The sequence below is a fragment of the Grampus griseus genome (genome assembly GCF_964374135.1).
Source record: "Grampus griseus genome assembly, chromosome: 12".
NCBI lineage: Eukaryota > Metazoa > Chordata > Mammalia > Artiodactyla > Delphinidae > Grampus > Grampus griseus.
The window spans coordinates 47,565,905-47,588,141 of NC_139006.1; the positions used below are offsets into that span (position 1 = coordinate 47,565,905).

The 22,237-nt window shown below is 44.0% G+C and overlaps 2 protein-coding genes across 3 annotated transcripts in view; one reads left to right on the forward strand and one right to left on the reverse strand.

Annotated features, from left to right (window-relative positions):
• Positions 1-6,529, forward strand: part of MEP1B (meprin A subunit beta) — a gene marked incomplete at both ends in the record, with an annotated part of 66,600 nt that extends 60,071 nt beyond the window's left edge. Inside the window, one exon of the mRNA XM_082667125.1 lies at positions 6,407-6,529. Within this exon, the coding sequence (XP_082523251.1) occupies positions 6,407-6,529 (123 nt within the window). The remainder of the gene's footprint in view (positions 1-6,406) is intronic.
• Positions 6,530-12,069: 5,540 nt separating this feature from the next.
• The window catches only part of GAREM1 (GRB2 associated regulator of MAPK1 subtype 1), a gene marked incomplete at its 5' end in the record, with an annotated part of 204,641 nt that continues 194,473 nt past the window's right edge, over positions 12,070-22,237 (reverse strand). Inside the window, 2 exons of one of the 2 annotated variants that reach the window (XM_082668439.1) lie at positions 12,070-13,524; positions 14,909-15,075. In XM_082668439.1, coding sequence (XP_082524565.1) covers positions 12,630-13,524; positions 14,909-15,075 — 1,062 coding nt within the window. In that variant the 3' untranslated portion in view covers positions 12,070-12,629. Of the gene's footprint in view, positions 13,528-14,908; positions 15,076-22,237 lie in introns of both variants that reach the window. The other variant, XM_082668438.1, reaches the window with a different exon arrangement.

Genomic DNA, 22,237 nt, shown 5'->3' on the forward strand with positions numbered 1-22,237 from the left:
CAGTGTGGCTGGTGACAGATAGGAGGGTACCCCGGTTAGGGATGGCCCCCTTGGTAGATCCCCGCCCAGCTCTGCTGAGGGATGCTTTGTGACTGAACTCCTGTTTCATCCTTCCAACCAGGATAGGGTCCAGTGGAGATTCTCGATTAGGCACCATCATTTACCATTAAATTCATATTCTATTGTTTCTTCTCATATCTAGGAGCGCCTGAAACACCATCATAATATCAGTCTTTTACTTTCAGGTCCCATATTGTATTAGGAGGGGGAGTGGCGGAAGTTTGAGAGTCATAGGCACCTGGAGCTTTAGGCGCTTGTTTCCAAGTAGTAGCTGCCACGTTGGATTGATTCCCAAGTCCTTTTGTTTTACCTCCTCCACTCTGTTCCAGTTGGTCCATTTCTCTACATCCCCGTTGGTGTTACTCCACCCAGGACACCTCAACACTTGCATGAATTATCTATGTGCTTCCTCATTGCTTCTAATGGCTCTCCCCGCACCCAGGATTTCTTCCTTTCAACCCATTTCCCCCGCTGCATTCCCAGTGATCCTATCTGCTCCTGTCACTCCCTACTTCCAATGATGGAGTTTCTCCACTGCTTGAAGACCAGGCTCCCTTGCCTTCAATGCAATGGCCTTCATGGAAAGGCCTCTTCCTACCGCTTCAGTTCTTACCGACGTTCTTTACTCGCTACACTGCGGTCCCCCTGAACAATTTATGTCAGTGACGCTATGCTCTCTTGCATCTCCAAGACCTTGCCAATACTGCTTTCTTCTCTCTCACATCTTCACCTTCTCCCTGCTCCCCTTCGTTTCCTAATTCTTACTCATCCTCCAGATTCCTGTTCAGGAGCCACTTCCTGTAGGAGGTCATTTCCGAGCTTCAAGTCACAGTGACCTTCTGCCCTGTGGACTCCCAGAGCACGTGTCCCTGCATCAGAGCACGTGTCCCTGCATCAGAGCACGGCCTCTGGGTCAGAAAGACTTGGATTTGAATCCAGGTTGACCATTTACTTGCTGTGTGATGTTGGATGAGTTACCCTTTTAGACTCAGTTTCCTTATCCATAAATACGGGAATAAGGAATTCCCTGGTGGTCCAGTGGTTAGGACTCTGCGCTTTCACTGCCAAGGGCCCAGGTTCGATCCCTGGTCGGGGAACTAAAGTCCCACGAGCCGCATGACGTGGCCAAAATAAGTAAATAAATAGATAGATAAAAATGGGAATAACAGTAGTAGTTATCTCTTACTGCTTCCGTGTAAGTTAAGTGAGATAGTGCATGTGATTTCCTGTGTTTCAACGAATGGAACACAGTAATTACTCAATGAATGATTTTATTACTGTGCTAACTGTCTGTAAACCATCAGCTCGTGTCTTCATTCAGAACAGCTTTAGTACCTGGTCTGTGCAGAAAACGTAACACATACTCAAAAAGCACTTGCTAATGGTTAGAAGGAATGTGTGTTATTCCCACACCGCATTGTCCCTCATTTTTAAAGGGGTTTAATTCTATTTCAAAACAGAATTGAGTCTTTTTTTGAACTAAGTGGTCCGTCAAGAGCTTCACATATGTCAACTCATTTAATTTTCGTAACCACTCTAAGAGGTAGTTGTCATTCTTATTTTATAGGTAAGAAAATGATGTCATAGCCACAGCAATAATAAAGAGCAGAACTCTGACTCAAATGCAGGACTGGCTGACTCCAAAGGTGTTAAATATTTGTCACCAGAAAAAGAAACCCTCCCTCAGGTTCTATCCTGAAGGAAAGGATGGACACACGTATAGGAGGCCAATCATGCCCGTATGGGTGGCGTTTCTAAGCTTCTGCTGGGCGTCTGTGTAGCCTCGGGGGCAGTTATGAAGAGGTCTGTGGCTCACTTCCTCATGGGTTGAGTTTGTGAGTCTTTGAGAGGATGTTTGTTCAAGGCATAGGTGTTGGGGTATGTGGATGTACATACACCTGGATGCCTGGTACCCTGCTGGATACCTGCATTGTAAGCAAGCACCTCTCTAGCTCAGGTTGATGGAGCACCTGCACACAGAGCCTTTACAGAAGGACTGGAAAAGCCTAAACACACATCACAAGAGGAGCCTGTTTGCAGGACTGGCTGTATAATCAGAGAGTTCAGGAGCTCCATGTTGTGCTGAGAAGCAGGAAGTGAACCTGTGGCCGTGGCCAGCTGGGTGCGGTGCCAGGGCTGGGAATCAGAGAGTAACTGTGTGTTGGTAAACCTTGGAGCACATGAGACACACTTTCCTCCAAACATACTGAGAACATCACTTAGGGACATGCCAGAGGGTGAGGGGCTGGCTGATCAATATTTTATTGACACTAAAAGTAAGTTCAAACCTGTCTTTAGCATTCATACAGCCAGGATTGGAAAAGCAAATTATTACTGTTTGGGAATGACGGGAGGTATGCCGCCCAAATTACTTCAATTAATGAACCCAGAGAACTGCACACCAGCCGCCCTGGCTTCTTCCATCTGCCTGTGAGATCAGTCCCGTCTCTCCAGTGTTGTTTGCCTGCTGGATCACTTTGGCTGTTCACAAGGACATATTTACGAAACTCAGGTTAGAGAATGTTTTCAGGCATCATAATGAGCTAACTGGAGATAGAGCAAAAAGAGGGTTCAGGGAAATGTGAAATTTAGGCTAAGGCTGGGTTAAGATCTAAGAAGTCCCAGGAAAAGAGGTGCGAGAAGAAACCCAGACTGGGGGGAGACAGGAGGTGGGGTCCCTACTGGGAATACTGAGACCTACAGTGGTTGGTGGGGACAGTAGCTGAGTTAGGGGATAAACGAGTCTGGTAGTGGAGTAATCCACAGCCTGGAACTTGAGTATTGGGGTTGCTGAGGGCACGCTGGTGTCAAATCCTCAACTCTAGCAACAGCTGCTGATTTCCTTATAAACTTCCTGCCCCCAAATGTCACCCTGACACTGGGTGACAGTCAGGAGGGACAAAGCCTATGGATGGAAGAGGGATACTCTAGAAATGGCCAATACTGGCAACATGCCAAGGCAAAAAAACAACAAAAATAAACGCGACCTCTCTCAAAGAAGTTGTCCAGGTTTAAATAATAGCGCACCTAATAGTTAACTGAGGAAGGAAATGTGTACTTCATTTCCCCAGGCCATATTTCAAAATGTTCTTTTGCAGTTAGTTTCTGTGAAAGATAAGTTATCTCAACCTTCCAAATAAACTATCAATTATTAACTGATCCACGGATCCCAGTACTTTGAGTTACTGTAGTAGTGGCGTCTCTGCAGGTTGCCTTTTCCTTCTGCCGACACAAATAACTCCCACACCTTTCTATCATCCAGGATGATTAACATACAGAAATCTTACTTCTTCAAAATGTGCCCCAGATCACTGGTGTACACAGAATGTACCATACTTACCTCTTCTTATCCAATCTCAGTGATTAGTGAGACCCGTGAAAAAATGGGATTGTACCAAGAGTGGACCCCGGGCTGCACGGACAGTGTTCTGCACCTCGTGAGCTGGTTGTCTATCCTGCTTTCAGGTTTTGCTTCAATGATAATTTACATGGCTAGACTTTTCCAGCTTTAGAGGGGGGCCGCTAGGCTGCACATGCAGGACCAGCATATTCTACAGTCTTCACAGAGGCAAGGAACCAAAAGTGAGGGCCTTTGTGTGTAGGACGGGGTAACCTAGACAGAAACACGGAGCCAGGATAGCCAAGCATTTGACAATGTGAAGAAGTCCCATTTCTCCACAGGATTCACTTATCACTGAAATGTGATAGAAACGGGTAAGCGTGGCTATGGGAAAACTTTAACTGGCAATTACACTGTTTCAAGATGGCAACTTAAACTAAAACTGAAATTACTGGTAGTTTACTGGATTTGTAAAATCAGTCACCGCCTTAAAAGTTGAAAAAGAGACTTCCTTTACTTTGTCAATAATTATGCTACACCGACAGTAGTAAAAAGCACAGAGAATGAAGCGTGAACATATTCATGCCCAAACCGAAGTCTGAGATTCTCTTCGTTAGAATTCATCTTTCCTTTGTTTTTCAGGATCAATTAGGTAGGTTCATGGTTTGAGTGTTAAGGTGAAGGAGGCTTAAAGGAGATGTACTTTCTCAAAAGTCAACTTTAGTGTAATGTCAGCTTTACACTAAAGTCAACTTTAGTGTAATGATACTTGATAGATTTTGGTTTTGGTTGAGGGTGTTTTGTTGCTCAAAACCAATCAATGGAAAAAAAAAAAAACCACGAAGTACAACTTCCTGTATGCAAGAGCTTCAGATTTGCACCATTCACTTTCAAAATTCCAGACACTCAGGGCCAAGAAGGAGCGAGGTTTCTGACAGGTCAGTTTTGCGCTTTGAATATTCCTTTGCCCTCTTCCCGTGGAAATGTGGCTTGAAAAAATTGTACAGTGCCCCACTTTCAAATCCCTTACCTTTTTTGAGCCACTTCTTTCTGTTTATATAACTTCAGGATTTGAATGCCTTTGGCTAACTAAGGAAGGTGGAAAAGTGACTGATGGGAAGAGAGAGACCCCCAGTACAGCTGGATTTAAAATTTTACTCTGCTCTGATCCTCGACTGGAGTAATCCTTGGGTAGTTATTAGCTGGTTGGAAAAGCCTGGCACCCTGTGGCCATGTTTAGTACTACAGCTGCTTCTCTCCCAAGGTGCCCCAGTTTATACACTTCCTAGGGGCTACCCTGGATACAGTGGGATGAAAGGCGTGTATGCTATGCCTGGATTTTTTTGGGAGGATTTTTACAAATTGAATTATAGTTGATTTACAATTTTCATGTGTACAGCAAATTGATTCCGTGATATATATACGTTATATATATGTGTGTGTTCTTTTTCAGATTCTTTTCCATTAAAGGTTATTACAAGATATTGAATATAATTCTCTGTGCTACACAGTGGGTCCGTGTTATTTATTTTATATAGATTAGTGTGTATCTGTTAATCCCAAATTCCTCATTTATTACCCCCTGCCTCCTTTCCCCTTTGGTAACCATTGTTTGTTTTCTACATCTGTGAGTCTGTTTGTGTTTTGTAAATAAGTTCATTTGTATCATATTTTTTGGTTCCACATATAAGTGATATATGATGTTTGTCTTTCTCTGTCTGACTGACTTCACTTAGTATATGATCTAGATCCACCATGTTGCTGCAAATGGCATTATCTCATTCTTTGTTAAGGCTGAGTAATATACCATTGTATATTTGTACCACATCTTCTTTATCCATTCATCTGTTGATGGACATTTAGTTTTGAATTTTTTTTTCTTTTACGTTTTTTCATCTTACACCTGTCTCAGTATCTCCACTGAGTCATAGTTTTTGATCAAAAAGCAGGTGACATGCACAGAGCATCCATTTTACAAGCAGGAGAGGTTTCTTTTCTTTCCAGCTAACACTGACTGGGGAACATCAGCTCCTATTTTAGGCTTAGAAGAAAGAGAAGTTGGAGGACCAGGGTAGGGCATTCCATGTGCTTAAAAAAACCTGATTAAATGTTATTTTTATTTTTTAAAATTTTAATTATTTTATTAAAAAAACACTTTTGCTCTTTATTATTTTTTAAATATTTATTTATTTATGTATTTGCGCCGGGTCTTAGTTGTGGTAGGCGGGCTCCTTAGTTGTGACATGTGAACTCTTACTTGCAGCATGCATGTGGGATCTAGTTCCCTGACCAGGGATTGAACCCCGGCCCCCTGCATTGGGAGCACAGAGTCTTACCCACTGCGCCACTAGAGAAGTCCTTAAATGTTATTTTAAAAGTTAAAAGTTGAGGAAATTGGGAGACAAGGTTGTCGTGGAACGAGTACAAAATGGGGAAACGAGATTTTATTTCTAGCTTTGGTTCTGTCACAGACTTCGTGTGATCCCAGTGAGGTCATTTAACCTCCATGGGTTTCATTCCAATAAAGTTAAGAGATTGGACCAGATCATTTCCAGGGTTCCCTCTGGCTCTAAACTTCTGTGATCTGCCCATGGATGCTATTTCCTGTGCCCTGCACAATATCTCCTTGCCAGCTGTGCTTCTGAGCACGCAAACTCTTTCTTATCTTTACCCATCACTGCTTCTGGTCCTGAGATCACTCTTAGCTTAGGTCATTCAACCATATCTACTAGTCTTCAATTGCCTGTGTCTTTTAGAGCCAATATTTGAGTCAACCTACAGAAACACACTGATCTTTTCTAGTTCACTTTATATTCATTAAAGAACTGAACTCATTGCCTTCATTAAACTGTTAGAAGAAAAATTTATTCATTGGCAAATGTTGCAAACTCGATCTGGAATCTCTAAACAGGTTCATATCTTACTCTCTTTTAGTCTTAGATATTTTATGATGAATCCAGATTTCACTGGTCATTCTTTTGACTTTACTTCATTGTTATCATGCAGCTGCAGGGCCTTGATCTTGATGGCATGAAGACTGGCCGCCATCAGGAACGTGATGGCATCATGCCGTCATTCAGTAGAATCTTAAGTAGCATTACTTTTGAAGATATGACAGCGAAGACATAAGCCCTGATACCAAAGACTTATAGCTTACAAGGGTAGCCAGAGAGCTGTCAGCACAGAGACGTGAAACCAAATCAGCTTGGGGGATGACACTTGGTGAATCCTGAAGGATGCCTATGAGTACCTAAGCAAGGAGGGGCTGAGGTGGGAGAGGGGATTGCTTGAGGGAAAATTCATTTCAGTGCAATTTACCCACCACCTACTCACTGTTTTCAATGATTTGGCTTTTTCTAACCTCAGATAGGTAGGATTTGGAGGATATTTGATTCTATGTATTTCTTTAAAAAATTTTTATTTTAAATTAGTTTCATGAAAGTATAGTTGATTAACAATGTTGTGTTTATTTCTGCTGTACAGCAAAATGATTCAGTTATACATATATATACATTTTTCATATTTTCCATTATGGTTTATCAGGATATTGAATATAGTTCCCTGTGCTATACAACAGGACCTTGTTGTTTATCCATTCTCTATATAATAGTTTGCATCTGCTAATCCCAAACTCCCAATCCACTCCTTCCCCCTACTCTTGGCAACCACAAGTCTGTTCTCTATGTCTGTGAGTCTTCTAACTCAATATATTTCTAAACTCAAATTTACTTGGCAATATCCAATTTGGGGGAGTCATATGTCCTAGTGTATATCTGATGTAAGTACTTCTAGAACCTTGCGGTAGGTCCTTGGACGTTTTAGCCCAGTCACATCAACTCTATAGTTTTGTCCAGTGCACATCCCTGAAATCAGGAAAGTGGCCACCTGTGGGTGTAGTCACAGGTTTTATCCCTGTGAAATAGGGCAGAAGGGTTGAAGGTTTAAGTATAACACGGAATGAATGATTTAGGGATGCTTTGTCTAGCAAAAGAAGGCAGGAAGATTTTTCGGTGATTGTGAAGCTGGGGAGATCCTAGCCAGGCAAGGACTTAAGATCTCATTGTCCTCCCTGCCCTTCAACCCTCCCCTGAACCGCTCAGTAAGATAGTCTGAAGCTACTTCATGCTATTTTGAGTACAATAAAAGCTTAACCAGCCTCCACTTGCCAACTTCTCTGTAAAACTGGTGGACGCTGCAGCGTGCTGCACGCTCATGACCTTCTCTAAAACCCTCTACCACATCTACTCAGTGTGATGCTAATTGTAATTATAGAAATTAAACTATATATAAGCCAGAGATATGAATTTCTATTGTCCTTTTTTTCTGTACAAACATGTATTTTTATTAAAATTAAAATTTTTTTTTATTGAAGTATAGTTGATTTACAATGTTGCATTAGTTTCAGGTATACAGTAAAGTGATTCAGTTATCTATCTACCTATCCATATTTTTTCAGATTCTTTTCCGTTATAGGTTATTACAAGATATTGAACGTAGTTCCCTGTGCTGTACTGTAGGTCCTTGTTGTTTATTTTATATACAGTAGTGTGTATATGTTAATTCCAACCTCCTCATTTATCCCCTCCCCCATTATTATTTTTTTAAAGCTCACTAGTCCATCTATATTTGTCTTTTGTCCTAATTCCTGACCACACAGGTACTAGATTCTCTTTGGTTGCCACCAGGTTACCTGGTTCCCAGCTTCTTCCACTTTCGATAACCACAGTCTTCAATCTCTTGTTAACATGGAGTGAGCTTGCAGTCTTCAGAAACCCTTCAGACAAGTTCTCTTCTCCTCCATGAGGATGGGAAAGAGAGGTTCTAGAAAACCACACAGGGTTCCAACTCACTGAGGAACGATTGCAAGAAGAGCAACTTTTAAAATTTCTTTATTTATAGACATTTCAGAACCATTTAAATCAACAACGAATTTTTTTAGACAAAACATACCATGTTTATCTTGAGGTACACATTGGGCCCATAGACAGTGCTCTGGAAATAATGCAACTGTTAACTGGTAGTTAACAACCCCACTTTTCCAAGCAAAGAAACTGTAAAGATGGTTACAAAAGTCTTTGAAAAGAATATACCATTTTCATTTAAGTCAAGGAAAACTCCCAAATTTTTGACTAATTGAATTCAACTTTTAGGCTTAGCTTAAGCAATATTTTAAATGGAGCTTAATATGAAAATGGGAGAAGAGGTTTATAGCTAAGAAATGATCTGAGCCCTACTACATGAGATTGTAAACAAAGGAAATTCATCATCTGATAAGCTCATTACAAAACTCATAGCCTAAGAATTAGACAGAGCAGCAAAATTACAGAAGATATTTGTATATACTTTTAACAGAAATCACGTTTACCCTTTGTTTCTAGCTTTCACAATGAGACAAATTTTAAAACACCAAGTTCTGAAGACTAAACGATGTGATTGGACAAGAAGTGGTCATAAGAATTCCACACTATTACAGTCCCACAGTATAAAAATCCTACTTTCATAAGAATTCCACACTATTACAGTCCCACAGTATAAAAATCCTACTTTCCATCATTTGCACTCTGGGCATCTTACTTTTCTTGCACTAGCAGCCTGGTGCCATTGTATTCCTAGAAAATTGGGATTAATGGTCATAGTTTCTGAAAGTCTTGTGTGTCCAACAGCAGATTTCACTTTTCTGAGGGACTGAAGTTGAAATTTTCTTTGAATCGTTCACAGTGGTCTTTGGAGACCTGTGTTTTTTTCAGTTTGTTATTCCAAATGTTAAGCTCATACTCTTTAGGCATGATGAGTAGTGATTTGTGATACAGTGTGTTTGGAAAATGAAGAGCCCTCTATTCATCCACCCCCACCCCCTGAACTTCTCGAGGAGTCGTGTGCACGGTGTGCAGGTGCTTCTGGAATGTCGGCAGAGGGTATTTACCCACGTCTGAAAACAGTTGGAATGGACAGTCATAATATTTCTCTGTAAGATTGTTTTATTTCTACGTGAAACAAGAATAAACACTGCAATTTAGCCGAGTGGGCAGCTCGCTGCAACTCCATAAATGTGAATGTTCTATGTGGGTTGAAAGGGTCTAAATGTAAATTTCACAGCTCATAAAGTTGAGCAGCTCAACTTAAAAGAGAGAGAACGTGCAGGCGTTGATGCGATTCTGAGAAAGAATTGATCTGTGTTTCAGTGCTCCGTCCCAACATGAATCAGGCCCACGTTTTACATTTTAGCTGCTTGGTTTGGTTTATTGCTGTATTTCTTAAGGGGGTCACGATGGTTTTGGCCATGCATTTAAGGAATCCAAGAAAGAGTGCCGTTTGGACACTCTCCCCAAGCACAGGGGTCAGTGCACAGATTGCAGGGAACCTGCCAGAAGATGTCCTCAGTCTTGACCTGGTTGGTTAGAAAAGGTTCTGCATGTGGGGATCTCTGTACACTGCTTTTCACTGCAAAAATCGCAGCTCAGAAGGGAAGGGCTGTTTCCTTCCTACCCCTGTTCTGCATTCCTTGTCTTGATTCTCTCTGGCTATGCGTGCCTTGTCTAGTAAGGGCGCCATGTGGCTTTACAGATACCAGAAGATACTCACTACCAATTAAAAAAAAAATCCAATCAGTAGAAAAGAACACTAGTCAGTGGGAGTCAGAGATACCTGCTGCCTCCAATGCTTTCCGAGTTTCAATGGTCTTGTAGTTTTTCTTTTGTACCCCGTTGATAGAGGCTGCCATTTCTTCCTTCTGTGGGTTCTTGAGGGACAGGGCACACTTAACTCTCCATCCATCCAACTGCCAGAAGAGCTCATGTCTCTCTTGCACGTACCCAGTCTCAACAACTGTGGTTTTAAACATAAACCATATGAGTTCCAAGAGGGCAGGAACTGTGTCTTTTTATCAGCCTGTCAAGTCATACTAGCATAGTGCCCGGCACACAGATGGTGCTGTGAATTTTGAGTATGTGAATGAAAGGCCATAGTCCCTGCCCTCAAGGAGTCTCTATGTTGCCGTCGATATAAACTCAACGTACATATGCCAAGACAAAAAACAAAAAGGACTTTGTGTCGAGGTTTTGCAAAAGAAAAAAAAAAAACAAAAAGAAAAAAAAGATAAAAGGAATCAGTTGTTTATGTGGGGCAACTGTCATAGTAAACTCAAACCCACTCATTCCTCCCTCTTGAACTGAGAAAAGCATACAAGCACTAAGGATTCACGAACGGATTCAGCAGGGTTTTGCCAAAGAAAACTTGCAACGTTTCAACGTCATCCTTTGTTTTTATTTTAAAGGCAAGTTCTGAGAGGTTACCTTTACCTAGGGAGTTGCCCCTCACACAGAAGGATGCTTTCTCAACATGAAAGTCATGGAGGCGCTGCATGTCATCTGAGTGCAGTACTAGAAGCTTCTATATAAACTTGTCAGTTACTTTTGAAGAGGTGCTACAGTTTGATAGATTCTACAGGGTACTCTTTTATGGGGCACTTTTAACCTAGAGTATTTGCATTTTGGGAGACATGTTGGGGGGAAAATCCTTTTTTTTAAAAAAAAGAGATTTAAGATGGAAAATGAGAAAAGGTATCAATTCACCCCAATTCTAAACAATGAGATGGATTAAAAATATCTTGAATGCCAAGAAATGAAGCCATATATTGAACAGGTCTGCAAAACTAGACTGGTGGGTCTTGTCTTTCCATTTGTGTATTTATTCTGATGAGCAAGAAGAGTGGATAATAACATACAAGCCAGTCCTGCAAGTCACACTGACACCTGGGTGGCTGTCTGCCCATCTCGAATGTGGGGACAGACTCTGGGGGAGACAGGGCTAGGGACGATATGCTGCTCGGAGAACAAAAACTTTTCTAAGATTTATATTCCTTCAAAAAGTCAAGAATTATGTTGATGCCATTATATTTTGGAGTATTTATTCACGTTTGGCAAAAACTGTCAGACTGGGTCCTGGGATTGTTGGAATGAAAGTACGGTAATCATGTATTTTCTTTGGAAGAGAGGAAAGAAGATTTCTGAACTAAACAAGTACTCTTATTGATACTTTAAAAAATGATGCAACAGATGTAGCACATATCAAAGCAGAGGATGGTATGTCTGATTTCTGAGCTCTCCTAAAGCACAAAGCATGTTGAGAACACCTGACACGCTCTGAGAAATGCTCTCCAGACCCCTCATCACCACATACCAGGAGAATAAGACCCTCAAACCCGAGAAGAATTATCACTCGACAGAAATGGTCATTTCCCCAGACACTGATCAGCACGGGAGTATTCTGTGTAAAACCCAGCCTGTAATAGGTTTAAAATCAAACTTAATTCTTCAATACAGACTCTCTACTGATTTGTTCCAAGTTTTCTGTGATGGAGCCTGATAAGACTGAGCTTCGAGGGACAGGGTTCTGAGAATCTTTGGAATCATTCTGTCCCATTTCCTAAGAGAGTCGACTTAATTAACGGCCCCAAACTTCAATGGATATTTGAAAGTGAACAGATGTTATCTAAAAGATCAGACTCATACTGATGTTTAAAACATACATTTATATTGTGTAAATATACATATACGTATATATTCTGGTCTTCTTTATCTCTGCTCAGTAAAATTAGCAGCAGTTACAGATAAATTATTGTGGTCATGATTTATGATTTCTAAGGACATCATAGATCCTCTCTACTAGCACATGACTTTTGTAAAATGCCTTTTGATAAAAAGATCCCCACCAAGCACATAACACTGCAGTGTCATTTCGTATCACTAACATTTTCAGGCACAAGAGTAAAACAATTAGCACTGAGCAATCCGAACGACAGAGCACAGAATAAATTGTCTAAAGTTGATTCTCCCAAAGGAGGGAATTGTTCAGAGGTGTTTTTTTTTTTTTTTTTAAAGATTCTTATGTCTTTCAGCTTTGGCTATTTTGTAAATAAATATCACAACTTCTCGCATAAACCTACTTGGGTAACAGTTATTTCTCTGAGCATGCCTTTTGTCTTTTAGCAGCTGTTGAGTGTTGAGTGATGTACAAGGCACACCTCTAAGTGTTCTGTACAGCATTTTTATTGACGTACAAAATAGCCTGTTCACCATTCAAAATCATAATCTGCATAGTAAGAGTTTTCTCTTATCCCTATTTACAGAGAAAGTTTTTAGTGCAAAAAAAATGTGAAACTGTGTCCCAGCCCTCCCCTTCTAGAACACACATTTATCTGTTTTGTTCAATGCTACCTGGGGTTATTTGGCTATATTTTGGGCCTCCAGCCGTTAATGAATTGCAGGATTTTCTTCACCTGCAGTTTGCTCAGTTTGAAATCCTCGGAGAGGATTTCTTCCGTGAGCTGAACAAGCAAGTTTCCGTCAATCTTTTCGGTCACAAAGAATGCTATGACGTCCTCGGACAACCCTATGAACCGCAGGGACTTGGACACTTCCTCTATGGAGAGTCCCGACAGGTCGGCAGGTGGCTGCCACGGGGACCCGTCACCACAGGAGCGGGGGGCCAGCTGGAGGTGGAGGGGTGACGAGAAGGGGTAAGACATGGAGAAGATGTCCTGCGTGCCCTTCTGAACAAAGTACGGGTCCTCGGAGAGGTCCGGTGACCCAGACTCGGGGGCTTCCTCAGCACCATCGATTTGCAGAGGCAAAGGTAGGGTGTCGAGGGCGGCTTTCTCTTCCACTGGCCTCGGGGCCCTGGGAGGCAAGGCGGGGCACGAGATGCTCTGCTTGGTGGGGGCTGCAGTCAGGGTCTTCCCGCCCGTGCTCTCCAGAGAGTAGCTGGCCGACTTGGGACACCCCGGGGCACTACCGCCGGGCTCCGTGGGCCCGGGCCCGGGTGGGCTGGCCGCCAGCTCGTGGCCGTCGAGGTCGAAGGCTGCCGGGCAGTTTCTCTTGGGCGTGCCCGGCGTCTTCTGTCGGGGGTAACTGTAACTCCTGCTCGGATCCAGCAGGAAGTCGCTCCTGGTCTGGGTCTCTGACACTCCCGAATAATGATTAGGCCATGAGAGCCTGGAGGATAGAGCTTCAGCAGTGGGACTGCCAAACGGGGACTTGGGGTCCATGGAATCTGCTTTCACTCGGTTACACGGGTAGCAGGAAACGGGAGCGCTTTCAGGAGGACTCGTGTCACTTTTAGTAATGCTGCTTAAAAGCCAAACACAGAGAGAGAGAGAGAGATGAGTGGAAAAAAAAGAAAAGTAAAACATCCAGCCTATCCTTATCCCATTGATGTCACTTCTGAGTAGAAAAATGTAGTTAGGCAACAAATACTATATTTCTTATCGCAAAGTACCTGCTTAACCTCACTGGGCTTTTTTTTTTTTTTTAAAGAATCTTTAAATTACTAAAATACATCAGTAACTATGGATATGAAGATACTCATTTAATATGCTATAGCAGAGATGGCAAATATTTTATTTTTTTAACAAGAAAATCATTGTTAGTGGGTGCCTGGATCTTTGTGATGAGAAAAATCTTTAGCCTTGTTTGGGCTTATCACCAACAGGTGCTGTGATTGATTAGTGATGTCTGCAGTGGGCAAGGGTGGAGTGAGAGAGCAGTAAATGAGTGTCTCATGCTTGTCATTCTTGGGCTACAGTGACAGGACTACATCACCACCACTGATGACCTTATATCCATCCAAGAGTCTGAGGCTGGAAGAAATGTTTCGAATAAAATCCTTATTCTTGCCTTGGTTTCCGCACAATTGAGTAACATCACCATAAAGATTTAAATGTCCAGGGAACAAAAAAGTACCTGCCAAGGAGAGCTACTTTAACCTGTCACATGTGATCACACTCAGCTCTGGGGCCCTATCTTAAGAGTGACCGTGAAACCAGAGTGTGCTCAGAGGTGGGTGATGGGGGGACAGCAGGTGGGACCGAGGCTGCCTCTTGGAGGAGACTTACATCTTGGCTGACCTCATGGTTTCACAGCCTGATCAAGAGAGGTCGGGTGGACCTACATTTGTTTCTTTAGACCTAAGAAACAGTTGAAGGTTACATGGAGATAGATTTCAACTGCATATAATGAAAGATCTCTAAAAAAACTTATTGGCATGTGCCAACCATGGAATGAGCTGCAGTGCAAAAGAATGAGCTCACGGCACTGGGAGGATCCAGATGGAAGTGTAAGACTGCTTTACAGTGATGGTCAGGGACTCTAGCACTGGGTGGAATTCAGAGTAGACGGCCGACAGGACCCCTGCCGTTCCGGGTCCTCCTCGAGGGTGCTGTCTGCGTGTGTTGAAGTCAAAGCGGAGACAAGTAGATGCCAGCCTTAACCACTGAACCCCTCACAGACTCAGCATCTTCCTAGGTCACTGGCTCTTCCATCCTAGCTCAGAACCAACAGGGCCCCATCATGCTCATCCAGTTAAAAAAAAAATTTTTTTTTTCTTTTTTTAAAAGAAAACTTCCTCTCCTACCACCCTGCCCAGGGGATGGCTCCTTGACACGGTTCTCAAGGATCGGGGACCTGGTTGATGAGGGAACCATTTGGAAGTGGGCCCTGGCATAGGACTTACATGTCGTGCAGCCCTGAAGAATAGTAGGATAAGGTGGGGCTGGGAGAGCGAGTCTGCTGCCGCGCCGGCTTGGCTGTGCGAGGAGGGACCGAGGGGCTGGTGGACTGAGGCTTTGCGCTGCGGGGCGGGACAGGCGGGGCGTTCAGGAGCCGGCATTCTTCCCTGACCTGGCGCAGAAGAGAACACGTGGGGTTAGCGACACTCGGACTACGCACAGGGCCAGCTCCCTCCCGGAGGGCCCAGTGGCTGCTCTTCTTACGTGACACCAGCAGGGGTGGAAGAAAGGGGGAGCAGACCTGAGCAAACAAGGACTGTGGGAAACAGGAGGCTGCCAGAGATGGAGCGATTTTGAAAGAAACGGTTTGGCAGGTGCTGCAGAAATGTAGCAAGTAATGGGAAGGACAGCATGGTAAAGAGCCGGTGATACACGAGGACACAGGAAACAGGAGTAGGACGAAAATAAGGGCGTTAAGTGATCACGATATGAATGAAGGATTCCATTCTCCTAGCGAGTTGTATTTCTTCACTGTTCAAACTGAATTCGATTTGCTACAAACCTTAGGGAACAGTGGACCTTGTCTAGTGTAAAGACTCCTTCTGAGGTTACAGTCGGGGCTTCTCACAGGTAACTGTGCACATGAATCCCCTGGGGATCTTGTTTCATGCACATTCTGACTCAGTAGACCAAGAGTGGGGCCTGAGACTCTGCATCTCAGGCTCTGCCCCTCAAGCTCCCAGGTGATGCGGACGCTGCTGGACCACGGACCACACTCTGAGAAACAAGGCGGCAGATGGCGTAACGAAGCAGCTCTCCAAGTCCGAAAAATACCGCCTCCCTCACCCTCCTTCATCTTCACACCGGAGAGGGAGGCAGGTGACCTGTGCCATCCCTTGCCTGCCTTCGCCCCAGCTTGTTGCCGGCCTTCAGAATACGGTTCTTTTTAACGAGGCAGATATTTTTATGTACTTCTCTGTGTCAGACAGCAGGGGGCAGTTTACACCTGGTTCAGCTAGTCTACCCTTAACTACCTAGGTAAAAACAGAGCCAATTCTGACTTTGTAAAAAAAAAAAAAAACCACCACTACCCTTGCTTGCTTTTAGGCTGTGTTCCCACCCATTTTTTTTCACCTTTGCCTTCAATTCCTCTGTCCCAGGGGCTCTGGGTAATGGAGACAATGAAACGGAGCTCCTGTTAGCTTTGGTTTGGAGTTTGCTTAAGACCAAATGAAATGGGCTCACGTTACACTGCATCGTCTACCACCTACGCTGCACCCCGGCCCTCTAACTGGCTTCCGAGGCCTGATTCACTTGCTGGAGAAAACCAGATGTTAAAAAAGTCATGTGACCCCGGGGAGACCAGGCAAACCTCAATTCTAAGCGAAACAGAAGCCATGTAAAGTCTCAGCCGTTGCATTTCTCCCTGGGTCTGGGAATCACTGCTCCCACCCGGAGGGCCCACCACCCTGGTTGTTGGGACCCACTGCATACAGTTTTTCTTCTGCAGCAGCCCTTTAGGCTAAAACAGAATATTGAGAGCAGCAGATTCTCTTCTCCAACAGCTGCGGGCGTTCTCTTTCTGAGCTTTTCAAAAGGTGGTGGTGGAGAAGGAAATGAGGTTTGGATACGGAAGAGGGAGGCTTGCTTGTGAGCTGGCCCAGGGGGACTCTTGCCTCACTTAGGGGTCTTCTTAAGAAGTTGGGAACCAACTAGGACACTGAAAAGTTCTGGCTGGATCACTCCAGTCCCTGGCTTTTGGGAGCATACACTGGTTACAAAATAAGTAAGATATTGTGTCATCTTCCTTCTGTCTTGTCAGCGAATTGTATGGTAGCCAACTGTGTTTTTCTTTCTTAGGGAATGTCTTTAGAATCTGGGATGGATGGGTGCGGCTTTTATAGATGTGCTTGGTTCTGTCTACGCTTAGAATAACAGGAATCATGGAAAACGAAGGAAGATAAGGAGTCCGTGGGTTAACTTTTCCATTTTAAAAATAAACAATCGCTTGTCAACATGGGATTAGAGAGAAGCATCAGGAAAACAGGGTTAAGGCTGAATTTGATTTAGAAATTTCTAAATTTTGGAATTAGTCATTAAATACATTTCATTAGGGACCACTTACCGAGATGTCAATTATGATATGCTGAGAGGTCGACTACACTGTGCATTTTAATTGAGTATCATCAGCTGACCTAGGTCTCGGAACACAGAAAAGCAGCCACTTGTAGTTGACTCTGATCTCTGGGAAGTCCTCTCTTCTCTTCTTATAACCCCAGACTCTCAAGGTTCCTGACATCTGGTTCTGCCCCCTCCTTCCATAACTGGACAGTCCTAAAGAGCTTCCCCATAGGTTTCCCGGTGACAGGAGGGGACGGGGGAGGCAGCAGTAAAAAGAAGCATTTGTAGGTCACAGGGCCCGGTGAGGTGAGCTCGGCTGACCGGAACGTTTCCAGCTACACTCCAAACAGCATTTGAAATATGGAAAGCTTCTGAAATGGCCACATGACTCCTGAAAGGAGTCGTGTGTGTGTGTGTGTGTGTGTATGTGTGTCAGTGAGAAGATACTAACATGAGACCAAAGAAAGATTTCTTCCCTTGTCATGAGGGGGCAGTTTGGGTGTAATCGTGTGACTTCAATGGGAAAGAACTAGGCTTATTTGAAACCCATTTTGGAGAAAAGGTAGTTAAAAACAAAACAAAACCCGACTTCAATGGGACCCCGTCATTGTGTGTGTGTGTGTGTGTGTGTATGTGTGTGATGGTGTCAGTGAGAAGATACTAACATGAGACCAAAGAAAGATTTCTTCACTTGTCATGAGGGGGCAGTTTGGGTGTAATTGTGTGACTTCAATGGGAAAGAACTAGGCTTATTTGAAACCCATTTTGGAGAAAAGGTAGTTAAAAACAAAACAAAACCCGACTTCAATGGGACCCCATCGGCGACAGGAATTCAGCTGTAACACTGTGGAGGAACAAAACTAGTGCGTGCTACCCTGGGCAGCTGCGGGAGGGCGGCCCTCGCGGGGTGAGCACGGCTGATGGCCCTGTAGACGCGCCTCCCCGTGTTACTTTTAACTTGTGGCTGCAGATGTGGACGCTCAAGTGAAGTCATACTGCAGCATTTTATGGGAAAACTATATATGCTTTGGGGGAATGTATACGTTTTGGGGTTCAGAAGTGATACACCCACACACTGTGAGGGTTTACTGTGCCACCTTACTTTCTATCTCGTACCTCCTTTTAACAGTAATTATTCTACTTCTCTTTGCTTCTTGATTTGGTTCATCATGGGACATTTATATCCAAGAGAAAGGTAGCTGTGGCTTGAAATGAATTTTATCTGACAATAAAGGCAATTTATAAGACCAGATGGCCAATCACCCTGTTTCCAGTTTTTCCTCATATTCAATTTCACGTTTAAGTGCTACATTTTCAGCACATTCCTTCTAAAAGTCTCAGCATGTGGCTTTCATCTTGTTACTTCCCATCTCCAGTGGCCCCCCTTGACTACTGGATAAAGTCCAGCTTCTCCTGTCTCCCACTGAGGCCTGCTGCAGTCTTTCTAGTGATTTCTTCTCGCTAGAGGAAATTATCCCATTTGATTCCATCTTTCTAGTTATTTCCCTCACTACTCCTCTATATGAATACATGGGTCCATCCAATGGGGCAGATTCCGTGTCACCTAAACACACCCTGTGCTTTCCTGCCTCTCGCTCTGCTTTAGTTCTTACTGCCCACCCCCTCCTGTCACTTCCTAAGGCCCAGCTCTAACTGTTACAGGCGTGGTTTGGGACCATCACAAGTAGCCACCAGTACTTGTCGTTGCTTCTGAACTCTGCCAACAGACTGTTTATATTCACTTACTTCCCATGTATATTCAATAAGCCCGAAAGTGGAAATGGTAGGGACCGTCGTCATTGTTCTTACTGCTCTGTGGATGGCAGAGTTTGGGGATTTGTCACCTCTGGCACAAATATGGTACACAGAATGCCAGGTGGAGGTTACTGGATGTCACAAAACAAATACAACAAGGCACTTTTATTTTCAAACTTATACCAAAAGAATGCCTTTTATATTTTAATGTGGAGACTGTTACTGATAAGTCATCTGGGCTCCACGTTAATTTTTTTGTCTTCATATTGATGTCAATCTAGGGGAAGAAAGGTGCCAGCAGACCTGGCCCCTATGGCCGCCATCAACTCTGCCACCACGACACTGGACGTGGTGTCAGAGTGAAAATGACGGTATTTCTAAATGAGGACGTCATAGAACACACCGTGCCCGACACACCATGCCTGACAGACTAGAGCCCTTCTCGGCCCTTCAGTGCAGCATTTAAGACTGAACTTCAAGGAGCAGTGCAGGGCGAGGGTGAGGGACTTGGATTCTCAGGAGTAAACCCGGAACGCTGGTGCTAAGGGAGGGGATGGCGTTCTGTCTGAGGCAGGTGTTACTACCCATCGCGGATCATGGGTGACTTTTGCCTACTGGTAGGTAATTTCTGGTGATGAGTAGCTTGAGTGTTTACAGCCAAGCTCCTGGCACCTACTGGTTATGACAGGGTCAATGACCACAACATGGATTCAGGGAGAGCAGACTCCCACCCGTACGTACCCAGAGCCTGGCTTCACAAGCAGTTCTCCGGTCTAAAGCCTTTCTTATAAGTGGTTTTACTTCCAGCACAATCCTCTCATCCTTGCCTCCCCACAACAAGTCTTCCCTTTTCTAAAGAAATGCTCAATGATTCAGTCTTATCAGAGATAAGATACCGGCTACCCAGGAGTAAGACACCTCTCCCCAGTGTTCAAGCAGCAGACTGTGAACCCAGAGCTAAACAGAAAGCTAATTTATTGCGAGGTGGAATTGGGGAGTTCTGCTCTTTCTAGAACCATCACTTCTCTTTAGTCTACGAGGCATATTCTCAGGGAGGCATATTTACGTGACTGCCATCTAACACACAACATTTACTAGTGGGGTTTGAAGTAAGCTGTGGAAGGTGTCCGTCCTGAGGGCTAATGGCCGGGATCACAGGCACCATCTACTGCCCCTAAAAGTCCGAAGAACATTGTGTCGCTTTCCATTTTCCTACAAGTGACATTAATTCCATTTACTATTGACTTGTTCAATTATATGCTGAGCGCCCATCACACGCTCACTGAGCTGGTGCTAAGTAAAGCAGACAAGAACGAGTAGCCCCTGGAATTAGCTGGGAGGGAGGCAGGGAGACCAACACACGACGGAGATAAAAGTCGGTCCTGTAATAATAGAAGGTGGAATGAAGGTCCGTGGGAGCACCATGAAAGCTTCAGGAGGGCGGGGGAAGAACAAACTCACAGGAAATTATACTGAGAAAGTCTGGAGGAGGAAGGAATTGTGAGTGTACAAAAGGTACAAGGGCAGGAATAAACCACCAGAGCGATGCCCTGGATGGGGGGCTTAGAAGGCGAGATGAATCCTGATGCCACTTATCAGACAGACACTTAGAAGGAAGAACAGAGCTTGGGAGAAACCAAGGGGTTCGGTGTGGAAAAGAGTCGAGCTCAGTGTTCTACTGATAGAATCTGAAGTCCTGGTGGCACTGAGATCCCAGATGAGAAGGGAAGAGGGCTGAACCCCTAAGGGGCCAGTAGAGGAGGAGACCAAGGGGGAGAAACGCAAGGGACCGCATCTCACCGCTCACGGCACAGAACAGTCCCCAGTGGTTTCAAGGAAGCAGATGGTGGGGAGGGCGGCTCAGGAGAGGGATGGTGTGAAGACGGAACGACGGCAGGAAGTCAGGGCAGGTCGGGAAGATGTGTGACGGTTAGCAGGTCACTGGGGATCTTAGTGAATGAAGCTTGAGTTGAGTGAGGGGACCAGAGGCAGATTCCAGGGAGTCAAAGCCAGAACAGGAGGTGAGGGTGGAGTGAGTGAGGACAGACCACTCTTTTCAAGAAGGAAGGAAGGGGCTGGGAAGGAAGGGGGAGACAGCTATTAGAGAGCGATAGTGGATTGAATTAGCATGGCTTTTTTCTTTTTAACTTGGAAGAAACCTGAAAACGTGCCTGGGTAGGTACATGCACGCGTGTAACCTGGAGGTTAAGTGCACATTGACTTCTGGGACGGAGAGAACACATTTCCCCACTGCTCTCTGCCTTCACCATGCCAGCACTGGCCGCGTAAAACCAGAAAAATAATCAATGGCAGCTTATTATCTAACAGTGAAAGCAAAGATGGACACACCCAATAAAATAAATGGCTTTGGAAAGCTTCGTGTTACTATGTGAAGGTGGTTGACAAAGTCAAAACCCAACTCCAACCTGTGGTCAGAATCTCGTGCGTCATGGAATGGGGCTGTTTATTTTCTGAATACTCTCCAGAAAGTGTAACTTGATTTCTCGACTCCTGGAATAGGTATTTAAGCATCCCTTCCCCTCCCCACTCCTCACAGCTATAAGTCTGTTTAGTTGGGAGGAAACTGAGCCCGGGGTGAAGGACCAATAATTTGTGAAAAATGGAAAACAAGGTCTTCTCCCTAAATAGCCACATGTTAAAGATAACGCGTGAGAATTTATTACAAACACAAAGCTCATTATTGCATGGCTGGAAACAGGGTTAAATGTAAATGTTTAGAAGATAAAAATTCACACATTACATACAACTGGAGTATTTTATACACGTATGAACTACTTTCTTCTGTGACATTATCTTTCCCTGACACTTCCTAGGGATTAAAAGAATACAACAAACAAAAGACACACAACGTGCTTATGAAACTGCACAGTGTAGGAATGGGGGCTCTTTGGTATGATGATGTTTCTTGGAAACTCTTAGTTTCTCAGAACTCCCTACTCGTCTTCTATGGAAGAAATGACACTTTCACACCCCTTCACTAACTGGACCAAAGAGACAGCTTAGGAAAACAGAAAATTTACTATGCAATGTTCTTTGCTGAACTTTTTTGGGGGAAAAAAAATACCAATTTCATAGCAGCAATTATTCAACTTTTAAATACAAGGCAATGGACCTGGAGACACTTGCCGACGAGGCCTCACATTTCCTTGTCTACAGTCTAAAATCTGCCACCACATACCTGTGGGTGAAAATCTCGGCTCAAAGACCACACTGCTTGGAACTGTGGGCAGTCACTAACGGGCTTCGGCCATCCTTAGGCGGACTAAGGATCATGTTGTTTCTATGTTGACACTAATTCAGAAAACACACACGCTATAGGGGAGCTTGATCTAAAACTGGACTCACCTTTACCATGAGTTTTCTTCTCTAAAAAGCTGACTTCGGGATAATGTCAGTGTTGCAAAGAAAGGAGTTTTGTAACCATGCTTCCCTGAACT